Source organism: Melospiza melodia, unplaced genomic scaffold (assembly GCF_035770615.1).
Source record: "Melospiza melodia melodia isolate bMelMel2 unplaced genomic scaffold, bMelMel2.pri scaffold_208, whole genome shotgun sequence".
NCBI lineage: Eukaryota > Metazoa > Chordata > Aves > Passeriformes > Passerellidae > Melospiza > Melospiza melodia.
In genome coordinates, this window is record NW_026948545.1 from 42241 (window position 1) to 56671 (window position 14431).

The following is a 14431-nucleotide window of genomic DNA, read 5'->3' on the forward strand; positions in this document are numbered from 1 at the left end:
CCAGTCTGGGGTCACCCCGTGTGACACCTGCACTGTCACACCTGCGCTGTCACACCTGTGCTGCCACCAGGACCTTGGTGAGGACCCACCCCCAGTGTCACACACGGTGACACCCCCTGGACACCCCCAGGTGTCACCTGGACACTGGAGACCCCCCCCCGGACACCTGGCACCCATAGGTGTCACCTGGACACCCGGGTGTGTCCTGCCCTGGCACCCACAGGTGTCACCTGGACACCTGGATGTCCCCCACAGGTGTCCCCAGGACACTCCAATCCCCCAAAACCCCACTTGTGGAAGAGGGGTGGCAGCAGTCAGGGGAAAGGGGAGAGGAGCAGGGGACGGACAGATGGACATGGACGGACAATGGACAGACAGTGGATGGACAATGGATGGACAATTGAGCATGGATGGATGATGGACAGTGGTCCATGGGTGGATGGACACATGGATGGATTTTGGGATGGATGGACAGACACACGGATGGGTGGATCCATGGAGAGCTGGACAGGTGGATGGACACATGGACACATGGACAGGTGGATGGGTTGAAGGATGGATGGATGGACACAAGGATGGACAGATGGATGATGGATGGATGATGGATGGATAGATGGATGATGGATGGATGGATGGATGGATGGATGGATGGATGATGGATGGATGGATGATGGATGGATGGATGATGGATGGATGGATGGATGGATGGATGGATGATGGATGGATGGATGGATGGATGGATGGATGATGGATGGATGGATGGATGGATGGATGGATGGATGGATGATGGATGGATGGATGGATGGATGGATGGATGGATGGATGGATGATGGATGGATGGATGATGGATGGATGGATGGATGGATGGATGGATGGATGGATGGATGATGGATGGATGGATGGATGGATGGATGGATGATGGATGGGTGGATGGATGGATGGATGGATGATGGATGGATGGATGGATGGATGATGGATGGATGGACGGACGGATGGATGGATGGATGGATGGATGAATGGATGGATGGATGATGGATGGATGGATGGATGGATGATGGATGGATGGATGGATGGATGGATGATGGATGGGTGGATGGATGGATGGATGGATGGATGGATAGATGGACGGATGGATGGATGGATGAATGGATGGATGGATGATTGATGGATGGATGGATGGATGGATGATGGATGGATGGATGATGGATGGATGGATGATGGATGGATGATGGGTGGATGATGGATGGATGGATGGATGGATGGATGGATGGATGGATGGATGGATGGATGGATGGATGATGGATGGATGATGGATGGATGGATGGATGGATGGATGGATGGATGGATGGATGATGGATGGATGATGGATGGATGGATGGATGGATGGATGATGGATGGATGGATGGATGGATGGATGATGGATGGATGGATGGATGGATGGATGGATGGATGGATGGATGGATGATGGATGGATGGATGGATGGATGGATGATGGATGGATGGATGGATTCAAGGCTGGCAGGATGGACACAGGGATGGCCGGATGGCCATCCTGTAGGGCATGGGCCTGGGACAGATGGATGGATGAATGAACAGATGGATGGACAGATGGATGGATTCAAGGATGGATTCAAGGATCCATGGATGGCCTTAGGGATCGACAGATGGTTCATGGATGGATGGATGGACAGATGGACGGATGGATGGATGGATTCAAAGATGGATTCAAGGATCCATTAATGGATTTAGGGATGGACGGATGGTTCATGGACGGATGGATGGACAGATGGATGGGGATGGATGGATGGATTCAAGGATGGATTTAGGGATGGACAGATGGTTCATGGATGGATTCAAGGATGGATGGACGGATGGATCCGAGGCTGGTGGCCGGTGGCTGATGGCCGGGGGCCGGTGGCCAGTGGTGGCCGGCGGTGGCCGGGGCCGGCCGGGGCCGGGCGCTGGCGCCGCAGGGGTGGCCGCGGCACCTTCTCACCGAGTGTCTCTTCTCTTCTTTTCTTTTTGTTCTTTTTTTCTCTTTTTTCTCTTTCTCTCGTTTTTTGTGTGCTTTCCCTTCCTTCCTGCAATTTCTTTTTCCTCCACGCTAAAATCACCCGGCCCCATCCCGCGATGTAAGTTGACGGCAGCGCCGCGGTTTGCTCTTAAAAAAAAAAAACAAAAAACCGAGGAAAAAAAAAAAAAAAAAAAGAAGTAGAGGAGGAATTAGCTAAAAAAATGCAAAAAAAAAAAAAAAAAAAAAAAAAAAAGAAAGAAAGAAAGAAATAAGTAACCTTAGAGCGGAGCTGGCGCGGAGGCGGCCGGAGGCGGCGGGGGGGGGTCGGGGGGCGCAGCGGGGCGCGGCGCCGGGGGCTGACGGGGGTCCCCCCGTCCCGTTTCTGTCTCCGCAGGCGGGGAGCTGGTGCTGCCGGCGTCCCCGGGCCCCCCCGCGCCCCCCGCCGCCCCCCGCGCCCCCCCGGGCTGCGGCCCCGACTGCGACGAGCCCTCGGGCTTCGCCTCGGGGGAGGCGGCGGACCCCGAGCCCGAGCCCGGCCACGCTCCCGGCCCCGAGCAGCCGCCGGCCGACGACGAGGACTTCGCGGGGCTGGGGGGCGGGGGGAGCCCCGAGGCCGCCGCCCCCCCGGCGGCCACGGCCGCGCCGCGCGGCGCCGGGACCGAGCCCACGGTGGCGGGAGCGGCTCCGCCCGGGCTGGTGCCGGCGGGCGAGCGGCACCCGCGGGAGGGCGGCGCGGGCGGCGGGGGGCGGCGCGGGGGGGGTTCGGCTCCTCCCGTGACCCGGCGCCCCCCCGTGCCCCCCACAGCCGCGCCCGGAGCGGTGGAGGTGGTGCGGGAGGCGGGCGGCACCACCGGCATGGTGGTGGGCATCGTGGCGGCCGCCGCGCTCTGCATCCTCATCCTCCTCTACGCCATGTACAAGTACCGCAACCGCGACGAGGGCTCCTACCAGGTGGACCAGAGCCGCCACTACATCGGGGCCGCCCCCGCCGCGCCCGTGGGGGGCCCGGGAGGGGCTCCCGGGGCCGTGTCCCCGACCCCGCCCGCCGGGACCCCCAAGGAGAAAGCGGCGGCCGCGCCCCCCAAGGCGCCGGGCAAAGCGCGGCGCAACAAGGACAAGGAGTATTACGTGTGAGGGGGGGGTCTCCACGCGTGTCCCCCCGACCCCTCCCCCGGTCCCCGCCGCCATTCCCGGGGGGTCTCACCTGCCCGACCCCCCCGAGCCCGCCCGCCGCAGCGGGGGCGCCTCTGTGGTCTCTCTGTGTGTGTGTCCCCCCCCTCGACCCCGCCGCGGGAACCGGGGGGGCGGCGCGCGTGGGGGGGGGCGTGGGGGGCGCGCGGGACCCCCCCGCGTGGGGCGTGGGACCCCCCCCCCTCAAACCGCTCCCCTTCCCAACTTCGGATCGGTTTTTTACCGCCCCCCCCTCGCCCCGTTTCCCTCTTCCCCGGGTATTTCTTTGGGTTTATTTTTTAATTTCGAGAGCCCCGATTGGCGTCGGGACCCCCCCCCCACCTGGGGGTCCTGCCGGGACCCCCCCAAAAGCCGCCCCGAATCCCTCCGAGCCCCCCCGGGCCGCCCCCCCGCCGCGCACAGAGGAATACACGGTTCTATACTTCGTACAGCGGCTCCGCCTCTTCCTGCGCCGCCCCCGGGACCCCCCGAATCCACCGGGACCCCCCGAACTCCCCCCGGGGAGGGGTCCCAGCCCTCCCCTCCGCCAGGGGGCGCCTCTCCCCCCTCTCCCGGGCCCCGCCCTCAAAATGACGTCATCCTATAGGCCCCGCCCCCTCCGCCCACCCGTGGCGCTTCCGCCCCGCGCGCGGGACCGGCGCGAGGAGCGCGCGGAGCGGTGACCCCGCGGTGACCCCACGGTGACCCCTCCGTGACCCCGCTCATGGACGGGGAGGGGGAGGCGGAGGGGGAGGGCGCGTCCGCCCCGCCGGGCGCCGCCGGTGAGGGGGCGGGGCCACGGGAGGGGGCGGGGCCGCGAATCCGGGTGTGGGCGTGGCCGTTGGACCCCCGTGGGTGGGGGATGTGGGGAGCTTTGGGGGCCGTGAGACCCCGGGGGGGGGGGGCGTGAGACACTTTGGTGGTCTGGGGGAGGGCGTGGCCGTGGGACCCCCCCGTGCGTCCTTTGGGTGTGTCCCGGGGGTGTGTCAGTCTGGGGGGGAGGGGTCCCGGGGTAGGTTTAGGGATCCCGAGTGGGTTTGGGGTTCCCTGGGTGGGGGTCTCGGGTCTCGAATGAGTTTGGAGTTCCCTGGGTGGGGGTCTCGGGTCCCGAATGGGTTTGGGGTTCCCTGGGTGGGGTCTCACGCCCTCCGGCGCCCCCAGCCCTGCTGTACCTGCCGGACGGGTCGGGGCCGTGTCAGTGCGGAGAGGGGTGGTTGTTGGGAGTTGCGGGGATGCCAGTGGTTGTGTGGGGGTCCCGGGGGTGTGTGGGGGTCTCGGGGGTTATGTGATGACCCTGGGGTTTATGCGGGGGTTCCGGGAGGGTCTCACGCCCCCCGGCGCCCCCAGCCCTGCTGTACCTGCCGGACGGGTCGGCGCTGCCGCTGCCGCTGGAGCCGCCCCCGGGCCCCACGGCCGCGGAGCTGCTGCGCCGCCTGCAGGGGGCGCTGCGCCTCCCGCCCGCCGCCAGCGACGCCCTCGCGCTGTGGTTGGGGTCGGAGCTGCTCGGTGAGGGGGGACAGGGGGACATGGGGGGACACGGGGGGACACAGGGACATTGGGGGGCCAGGGGGATATGGGCATTGGGGGGACATGGGGGGACAGAGGGATATGGGCATTGGGGGGACATGGGGGGACAGGGGTATATGGGTATTGGAGGGACATGGGGGGACACGGGGGGACACAGGGACATGGGGGCAGGGGGATATGGGCATTGGGGGGACATGGGGGGACAGGGGGACACGGGGGGACATGGGGGGCCAGGGGGATATGGGCATTGGGGGGACATGGGGGGACAGGGGGACATTGGGGGGAACGCGGACATGGCGGGGTCACAGCTTGCGCTGTGGTTGGGGTCGGAGCTGCTCGGTGAGGAGGGACAGGGAGACATGGGGGGACACGGGGGGACACAGGGACATTGGGGGGCAGGGGGATATGGGCACTGGGGGGACATGGACATGGAGGGGTCACAGCTCGCACTGTGGGGTGGGAACTGCTCGGTGAGGGGGGACAGGGGGACATTGGGAGGACAGGGGGACATGAGGACATTGGGGGGACAAGGGGACATTGGTGGGGTCACAGCTCACACTGTGGTTGGGGTCAGAGCTGCTCAGTGAGCGGAGGACAAAGGGAGGACATTTGGGGGGACAGATGGACATGCACATAGGCAGGACATGGACATGGGGAGACACGGGAGGACATTGGGACACTTGGGGACATGGGGACACAGAAGGGAAATGGGACCACGGGGATATGGGGGGGTTGATGGGGTCACAGCTCTGTTCTGAGCAGAGCGCTCGCTGAGGAGGGGACATTGGAGGGTCCCATGAGGGACAGACAGGAGGATCCCCCTGGAGGATGGGGTTGGGGGGTCCCTATGCCCGCGGGGGTCCCCATGGGTGTACCCAAGCGGGTGCCAGCCCTGTGTGCCCCCCAGAGGTGCAGCTGAAGCCGCGGCACCGGCCCCTGCGCCTGGTGCGGCACTGGCCGGAGCTGCTGCTGCGCTTCAGCCTCGGCTCGCCCGCCGCCATCGCCCAAGGTGAGGGGCTGGGGGGTCACGGGGGGACCCTTTGGGGACAGAAGGGTCCCCTCGAGGGTCCCACTGACCCCCTGCTCCCCCAGATGAGCCGTGTCTGCAGCTGCGCAGGAACGTGTTCTTCCCCAAGAGCCGCGAGCTGGAGGTGAGGGGGGACAGGGGGGTCCCCAATGTGGGGGATCCGTGGGAGGGGGACACGGGGGGGTTCAGGGAGGGCTCTGCGGTGGTTCGGGGGTCTCTCTGGGTGACCTGGGGGTGTCTGTGACTCCAAGCTGCAGGAGGAGGAGCTGCTGCGGTTGCTCTATGAGGAGGCGCGGGAGCAGCTCAAGGGGGGGCGCTACCCCGTGGACCCCCCCGAGGCGGCCGAGCTGGGGGGGCTCAGCTGCCGCCTGCGCCTGGGGCCCTTCGAGCCCGGCCGGCACACGGAGCTCAGCCTGCGGTCAGCACCGGCGGGACCCTGCCCGCGGGACCCCTGCCCATGGGACCCCTGCCCATGGGACCCCCACCCAAGGGACCCCTGCCCATGGGACCCCCACCCGAGGGACCCCTGCCCATGGGACCCCCACCCAAGGGACCCCTGCCCATGGGATCCCCACCCGAGGGAACCCCTGGGGACCCCACCCAGGACCACCCCCGTGATCCCCCACCAGGGACGCAACCACCCACGGTATCGCCTCCACCTGGGACCCTCCCATGCGACCACTCATGGGATCCCCTCCAGTTGAGACCCCCCCCCCACACCTGGGACCCCCCCACGGGAACCCCTCTGGGACCGCCCCACCCCACAGGACCCCCGGCCCCACGGTAGCCCCTGACCCCCATGTTCCGCCCATGTCCCTCCTGACCCCCGGTGTCGCCCCCAGGCCGCTGCTGGGGGAGCTGCTGCCGCCGGCTCCTCCGGCCCGCTGGGGGGCGCTGTTCCGGCGCTCGCGCGAGCCGGGCCCCTCCCAGCGGCTCCTCGAGGCGTTTGCGCGTGCGCCGGGCCCCGAGGCGCCCCCTGCCGGATTGTACCGGGACTTCCTGCGGCGCTGCCACGCCCTGCCCGGCTACGGGTGAGGGGGGGGGACCGGTTAGAGACCCCCTAAAGGGACACCCCCCAATTAGAGACCCCCCAGGGGACACCTCAAAAGGGATACCCTCCAATGGGAGACTCCAAATGGGACACTCCAAATGGGACACCTCAGTGGGACACCCCCCATAGGACACCCTCAAAGAGACACCCCCCATGGGACACCCCAAAAGCTGTTAGAGACCCCCAGGGGATATCCCAAAAGGGACACCTCAGTGGGACACCCCAAATGGGACACCTCAAAGGGATACCCCACAAGGAACACCCCCCAATTAGAGACCCCCAGGGGACATCCCAAAAGGGAGACCTCAGTGGGAAGCCCCCAATGGGACACCCCACAATGGGACACCCCCCAGTTAGAGACCCCCAGGGGACACCCCGAAAGGGAGACCTCAAATGGGACACCTCAAAAGGGACACCCCAAAAGGGACATTTCAATGGGACACCCTTTTATGGGACATCCCCCACTGATGCCCCCAGACCCTCAGGGAACCTCACCAAGCCCCCTCCCAAGGACCCCTGCAGAGCTCAGGGACACCCCCAGATTGACAAAGACCCCCCCCAGATTACCAGGGAACCCCAAAAGAACCCCCCGTGCACCCGCCCTGCCCCCCAGAGACACCCAATGAGCCCCACAGACCCCCAGGGAGCTCTCCCAGAGACCCCCCACAGACCCACAAGGACCCGCCAGGACTCCTTCTAGACCCCCAACTTCCTCAGTATACGGGATCCCCCCCAGCTTCTTGACCCAGGGCCCCATAAATTTGGGGGGGACCCAGAATTTGGGGTGACCCAGGTGTGTCCCCCCCCCTTTCCAGGTGTGCCTTTTTCCCGGGAGCCATTGAGCGTCCGTCGGGGGGGCTGCTGGCCCGGGGGGGGCTGCGCCCCGTCAGCGTGGCCGTGGGGCTCGAGGGGGTCACCATCATTGACCCCCGCCAGAAGGTATTGGGGGGTCTGGGGGGGCCGGATGGGGGTCTGGGGGAGCACGATGGGGGTCAGGGGGCTCTGTGTTTGACCCCCCCGTGCCCCCCCCCCAGCACGTGCTGCTGTCCCTGACGTACCCCGAGCTGTGCTGGGAGCTGGTGGGGGCCGTGGGGCAGGACGGGGACCCCACGGGGCAGGACGGGGACCCCACGGAGCCCCCCCAGCTGTGGCTGGAGTTTGATGGGGACCACGAGGGAGCCCCCGTGAACCGATTGCTGCGCGTGTTCTCCCCACAGGTGCGAGTGGAGGGCTCTGAGGGGGAATTTGGGGGGAGCACTGGAGGTTTGGGGGTGCTTTAGGGGGCAGCTGGGTGGGGGTCCCTGGGGGATCAGTTTGGGGGCGTTTGGGGGTCCTGGGAGGGTCAGTTGAGGGGGGTTTGGGGATAATTTGGAGGCCCTATGTGTGAGTTTGGGGGTCCTGGGACCCATCTTGGTTTGGGTATCCCTGGGGGTGTTTTGGGGGTCCCTGGGGAGGGGGGTCTCTGGGGTGGATTTGGGGTTCCCTGGGCGGGGTCCCGGAGGTGTTTGGGGGTCCGTGGAGGGGATTTGTGGGTCCCGGGGGGGTCTCTAGGGGAGCATCCTGGAGGGGAAGGTTGGGGGTTCCCTGGGGAGGGCCCGGGTGGTTTTGAGGGCCCATAGCGGGGGTCCCAGAGGGGTTTGGGGGTCCGTGGAGGGGATTTGTGGGTTCCGGGGGGGTCTCTAGGGGATCGTCTTGGGGGGGGGAAGGTTGGGAGGTTCCCTGGGGGGTCCTGGGGTGTATTGGGGGTCCCTGGGGGGGGGTCCCGGGGGGTCTCGCTCTGGTGCTGACAGCGCCCCCAGGCGGAGCTGATGAGCGCCCTCATCGAGTGCTGCATCGAGCTGGGCGGGGCGGCCCCGCCCCCCGAGGAACAGGCCCCGCCCCCCGCCGGTGCCGCGGCCACGCCCCCCGAGGCGGCCGGAGCGCGGGGCGCCCCCTTGCGGCGGCAGGAGAGCGTGACCCGGCCCCGCCTGCAGCGCCTCGCGACCATCGACTACGTGCGGGACGGTGCGACAGGCGACAGCGCGACATGGGGACAGCGGGGACATTCGGGACATTGGGGACATCTGGGACATTCGGGTCATCGAGGACATGGGGGACAGCGGGGACATGGGGGACAGCAGGGACATGGAGGACAGCGGGGACAATCGGAACACGGGGGACATGGGGGCTATCAGGGACATTCGGGACATGAGGGACCGCAGGGACATCGAGGACATGGGGAACAGCAGGGACATGGGAGACATTGAGGACACGGGGGACAGCGGGGACATGGGGGGCGTTCAGGACATGGGGGACAGCGGGGACATTCGGGACATTGGGGACATGGAGCACATCTGGAACATGGGGGGACATGGGGACACACACACATGGGGTGACCCCAACTTCTGGGGGCAGTAGCGGGCATGGGGTCGAGGAGGGGGACAGGAGGGCAGTCACAGGGACATGGGTGGTGACAGGAACCTTGGGGTGAATCTGATGAGCAGGGGGGGACACAGCGTGGTCTGGGACATCTGGGGGGTGGCACAGGTGACCCCGAGGCGGTTCCTGCCCTAAATCCCACCCCAATGTCCCCCCTCCCAGGGCAGGAGCTGCGGCGGGTGAAGCCCCCCCGGCGCTCGGCGTCCTTCTTCAGCCGGGGGGGGGCCGGGGGCGGCTCCTACAGCCCCGTGGCGGGGGGCACGGGGGGGGCCGGCTCCGAGCAGGGCTGAGCCCCCCCGAGACCCCCAAAGCCCTCCCAGTTCACACTGGGAGCACTGGAAGCCCCCCCCTCTTTGTACTCACATCCCCCAATAAACTGCACTGCCCCCCGTCCTTTCTCCCCAGACAGGGTTTGGTAAAATTTGGGGCATTTTGGGGCAAATCAGGGTCGATTTGGGTTAATCCAGAGTAGTTTGAGGTGGTTTGATACCAATTTGGGTGATTTGGGGCAGACCAAAGCTGATTTAGGGTGGTTTGTGACTTATTTGGTGTGTTTGGGGTTAATTCATGGCAGTTTTGATCTAGTTTGAGATATTTTGAGCTGATTTGGGAACATGCAGATCATTTTCCAGCCAGTTCCAGGGGGGTCTGAGGCCACTTTCAGGGGAGTTGGGAGATTTTGGGGCCAGTTCTGGGGGATTTGGGGCCTATTCCAGGTGGCTTGGGGTCCATTCAGGGGGGTTTGGGACAAGCTGCAGCAGTTTGGGGCCAGTTCTGGGGGGTTTGGGGCCAATTCTGGGGGGTTTGGGGCCAACGTAGCCAAATGGCGGCCCCACGTGACAGCAGCGGCCATTTCGGGCTGGGGACTCAGCAACACGCGTGTGTCACACATGTCACACTTGTCACACTTGTCACCTGCGTCAGGGGCTCCTATGTTGGGGGGGCTTCTCCCTCTCCTTAGCGCTAACGAGACCTTTGGGACAAATTCCACTATTTATAGGGCAAGTCCTGCTGACTTTGGGGCATCGCTCGTTGTCCATTTGGGACCTTCACAGACCCACCCAAAATCCCCCTATTTCATTATTTAACCCCATTTTCCTCACTTTTCCCATCCACAAGGGCTGCGTTTATCAAAAATATCACATTTTCTACCCATAAACCGCACATGCCTCTACTCTGCGGCAAAACCACCTCAGTCCCGAATAACTTCATTTTCTTAAGGTGCTTTTAGGAAATTTAAGGATTTTTTAAGGAAGAACCAGTGAGAGTTTTGTGCTGTGGGAGGGGTCGGTGTTATCAGGGCCTTAAGATCACAGAGAAACTGCTCTGAAATCCAAAATTTACAAACTAAAAAATGAAGAAAATAAAAATATCTGATAGGATAAAGAAATGTTTTGGAATAAATGTTATCTGAGGGAAATCGTGAAGGACAGGGGTCCCCCCCACCTCATGGCGGCGTTCCTGTGGGCGGGCGCCATTTTGGGGGGGGGAGCGGGTTATGACTGAATAAAAATAATATTTTTCTGAGGAAAATAAGACATTTCTGAGTTAAACTTGACATTTCTGAGGGAAATAAGACATTTCTGAGGCAAATGGGGAACTTTCTGAGGGAAATGAAGCATTTTTGAAATACAAATCGGACATTTGTGAGGGAAGTAAGACAGTTTAGAAGCAAGTAGGACACTTCTGAGGCAAATCGGACACTTCTTAAGGGAAATCAAACATTTTTGAGACAAACCAGACGTCTAAGAGGGAAGTGAGACATCAATGAGGTAAAATCAGACGTTCCTGAGGGAAACCGGACATTTTCTCAGGGAAATCCGTCATTTTCTGACTGAAGTCGGCCATTTCTAAGGCAAATGACATTTTCCTGAAGGGAATTCGGGCTTTTCTGAGGTAAAACCAAGGAGAAAAGGGTGATATTTTTTAACCGTTTAGCCTCTCCGGACACACCAGAGGTGACTCGGCGCTTCCCCCGCCCAATGCGGAGCGCACGGAGCGATGACGCCGCACTCCCGCACCCGGCGCCGCCCCCGCGGCGACTGCGGCAAAGCCAAGGGAGGGGCCTGGTGAGGGGGCGCGGTCTCCGTATGGACCCGCTCATTAACGCATCACTCTCGGATCCCTCCGCGCGTGGATCCCTCCGCCGGCCACATGGCCGGAGGTCACTTCACACCGGATCCTGCCGCTGGATCCTTCCGCCGGATCCTTCCGCGGCCGCTCCCGCCCCCAATTTTCTTTTTTTTTTTGCCTGTAAATGGGCGTGGGGGAGGGGCAGAATGAAAGTCGGGGCTGTGGGGGAGGGGAGCGAGCGTGGGGAGGGGGTCTATGCCCATTTAGCCGCGGTTTGAGGGGCCCCGGGAGGAGGGGACGCGATGAAGTCCCCCCCTGCACGCGCTCCTTTTCGTGAGGTAATTTTTGTGCGAGAAGTCGCTAAGAAGAGTCGGGTTTTAAAAAGCTGGGAAGCCTCAAGGAAATAGTGGGTTTAGAGTGAAGAATTGATGTGCTTTTGTCTCAAAAGCCCACTAAGAAAGAGGGCTAGGGAGACTCGAAGGGCAGCCTCCCAATTTGGGTTTAAAAGCGGCCATTGGGGTTTAAAAAGCTGAAAATCTGCAGGGTTTGGTTCAGTGGTGATTTTTGAGGGCAAAACCTGTGTCCTGTACTCCAAAAATGGCTTAAACTCACCTTAAAGTGCTGTTGAGGCTCTTTGGAAGCTTTAGTGCTATCCTAGTTTAAAAAAAAAAATCCAAAACTAATTTTTTTTATTCTATTTTTTTTCCTAAGAAACCCTAAAGATTTGGTGAAGAGCATCTTTCTAGAGGAAAATGTTTTAAAATGACCTCTCCAGGCTCAGCTCCTGAGGAAAAAGCAGCTTTTGGGGTATTTTGATGCAGAAAACATGAGCTTTGGCCATGTCAGAGTTGCTAAAATGACTTTAAATTTTAAATTAGGGCTTAAACCAGTTGCACATAGGCGAATTATTGCTGTAAAAATGATAATTGACATAAACCTTCCATAAAATCAGGGTATTTTTGTGGAAGGCCTTTTCCAGCAGCTGAAATGGGGGGAAGAAGTACATTAGAGAGCCTTAATGGTGGAATAGCCCAGAAAATCATTAATAACAATAAGGAAATATTTTCTCCCGCAGGAAACGCCCCAAAAAATGTCGGAACAGCTCCTCCCACACCCCCAAAATGCCTCATTGTTTTCGTCAGCAGCTTTAATTAGCCCCAGAGCAGCTTTAATGAATGATAATTAAAAGGTTGGGGAGGGGGGTTGTCCCCTCCCTGCCAGCATTTTTTGAGGTGTCATTTCCTGCCCGGAAACACCTAAAAATGCCAAAAAAAATGCTTAAAAATGCCTTAAAATGCATCAAAATAGTGGGGGTTTATCCCCCTTATTGAAAATAGAGACTTCCATGACTCAGCATGGCCTGATATTGGGCGAAACACAAAGATTTTGAAGCATTTCTGTCGTAAAAAAGGAAATAAAAATGGTGGTTAGGGCTGTGCTGTATCATGGTGGAAAAGAGGGTTAAAAAAGGGTTGTGTGGGCTTTTGGGGGAACAAAAAATGGTGAAAATTTGGGGTTTGGCGTCTGTGTTCCTTCAAAAACTTTTTTTCCACCCGAGATTTGTGGCCCTTTTGAGGAGAAACGGTGCCTTTTTGGCAGCGGCCCAGCCCGGTGACGCAGCAAAAGCAAAAACCTCAGTAAAATGAATGAATAAAAAACAAAACAAAAAAACCTCTAAAACCACCCAGGAAGGTCGAAGCAAGGGATTTTAGGGCAGAATCGGCCAAACCGAACAAAAAAACCTCTGTTAAATTTAACCATTTTCGTGCTGGACCGCGTGGGCCGGCCGAAGGCCCACGGCCACGGGGGAAAGGGGGGGGGCGCAGTTTGTGAGGGGAAAAAATCGAAGAAAAGGGTTAAAAAAGTGAAATAATGAAAAAAGAAGCTTTTTCACCATGCGGGCGGTGGATTTGGGGGGGGATTTTGGGGGTTGCTGCCCTTTTTTGGCGATTTTAGGGACTATTTTGTCGCCCCCGCGGGGGCGGGACTGGGCCGCTTATAAGGGAGGGCCCCGCGCCGGCTGCGCCCGGCCGAGAACCAGCCCCGCAACGGCCCAAATTCGGCCCAAAACCGCTTAGAGCTGCTCGATTTTATACAAAAAAAGCTCCTAAAATGGCTTTATTTTCTTCCGAGAGCTCGAAAATAGGCTTTATTGCCTGTGAAAAGCTCTTAAAGCTGCGATATTTCATAGAAAGATCTCCTAGGACTGCTTTATTTCATAAAAGCGGCTCTTAAATATTTATTTAAGGAGAAGAGACAAAAAATGTTTCCTTTATGGAAAACTGAGCTCTTTAAGCTGCTTTGTTTCTATAAAAATCCTTAAATTGCGGCGATTCCACTAATGGGAAAAGCCAGGGCGAGCCGGGGCACTTTTAATTGAAAAAACTGAATGAAAAACCTTAAAAAAGCTCTTAAAGCTGGTTTTTATTCAAACCGAAGCTTCTAAGGCTGGTTTTTAAGAAATCGCTGCTTTCAAAGCCGATTTCTGGGAGAAAATGCAGCTCTCGCAGCTCTTTAATTCTTAAAATATCCTGATGTGATATTTTCAAAAAGCCGGAGCTAAGCTGGGGCGATTCTATTTTAAAAAGAGCTTTTTAAGCTTCTTTAATTTAAAGAAAGAAAAAGCGCTTGATACGCTGTTTTCTGCTAAAAAAGCTCCTAAATTCAATTTTATTTTTAAAAAAGCTTTTAAAGCTTTTTAAAAATGTAGTTTTGTCCCCATGTGGGGCCGGGCCGGGCAGCGCAGACGGGGGCGGCCGGTTTGGGGTGAAATGCGGCATTTTCAGGATCAGGATGGATTGAGAGGAGCCAATTTTGAGGGAAGAGCAGGAAAACTGAAGAGTGAAGATGGAGTCGGCAGGGAAAGGAAAGTTTTTCTTCGCAGTGGCCCCATCAGGGAGGAAAAAAAGGACTTTTTGGTAAAATGGCGGCAGTTGAGCAAGGGAGGAGCAGAAAGAAGAGAGGAAAAAAAGGCAGAAAGACAGAAAATAGAACAAAAAAGAGAGAGAAAATAGAAGAAAATCAGAAAAAAAATAGAAAAAATAGAAAAAAGAAAATTGAAAAAATAGAAATTGGAAAAACGAAAATTGAAAAAGCATAGAAAAAATGAAAAAAAAGAAAATAGAAAATAGAAAAATAAAGAGAAGAAATT

The 14431-nt window shown here is 59.3% G+C and overlaps 2 protein-coding genes across 2 annotated transcripts in view; both read left to right on the forward strand.

Annotated features, from left to right (window-relative positions):
* Positions 1 to 3633, forward strand: part of LOC134433587 (neurexin-2-like) — a 45867-nt gene extending 42234 nt beyond the window's left edge. Inside the window, 1 exon segment of the mRNA XM_063182403.1 lies at positions 2820 to 3633. Within this exon segment, the coding sequence (XP_063038473.1) occupies positions 2820 to 3148 (329 nt within the window). The 3' untranslated portion in view covers positions 3149 to 3633.
* Positions 3634 to 4416: 783 nt separating this feature from the next.
* FRMD8 (FERM domain containing 8) lies at positions 4417 to 9600 on the forward strand. The gene is made up of 10 exons (XM_063182385.1): positions 4417 to 4447; positions 4532 to 4690; positions 5619 to 5720; positions 5804 to 5862; positions 5990 to 6156; positions 6581 to 6769; positions 7605 to 7728; positions 7824 to 8006; positions 8589 to 8793; positions 9370 to 9600. The coding sequence occupies exons 1-10, from the start codon at positions 4417 to 4419 to the stop codon at positions 9495 to 9497; spliced, it is 1347 nt and encodes a 448-aa protein (XP_063038455.1). The 3' UTR covers positions 9498 to 9600.
* The last annotated feature ends 4831 nt before the right edge of the window (positions 9601 to 14431 follow it).

Bases quoted from the DNA above. Each gene is read 5' to 3' on its own strand.
- FRMD8 (XM_063182385.1), top strand. From the start codon at position 4,417: ATGCCAGTGGTTGTGTGGGGGTCCCGGGGGT. The intron at 4,448-4,531 runs GTGTGGGGGTCT...CGGCGCCCCCAG, and splicing joins TGTGTGGGGGTCCCGGGGGT to CCCTGCTGTACCTGCCGGAC. The intron at 5,863-5,989 runs GTGAGGGGGGAC...TGTGACTCCAAG, and splicing joins CCAAGAGCCGCGAGCTGGAG to CTGCAGGAGGAGGAGCTGCT.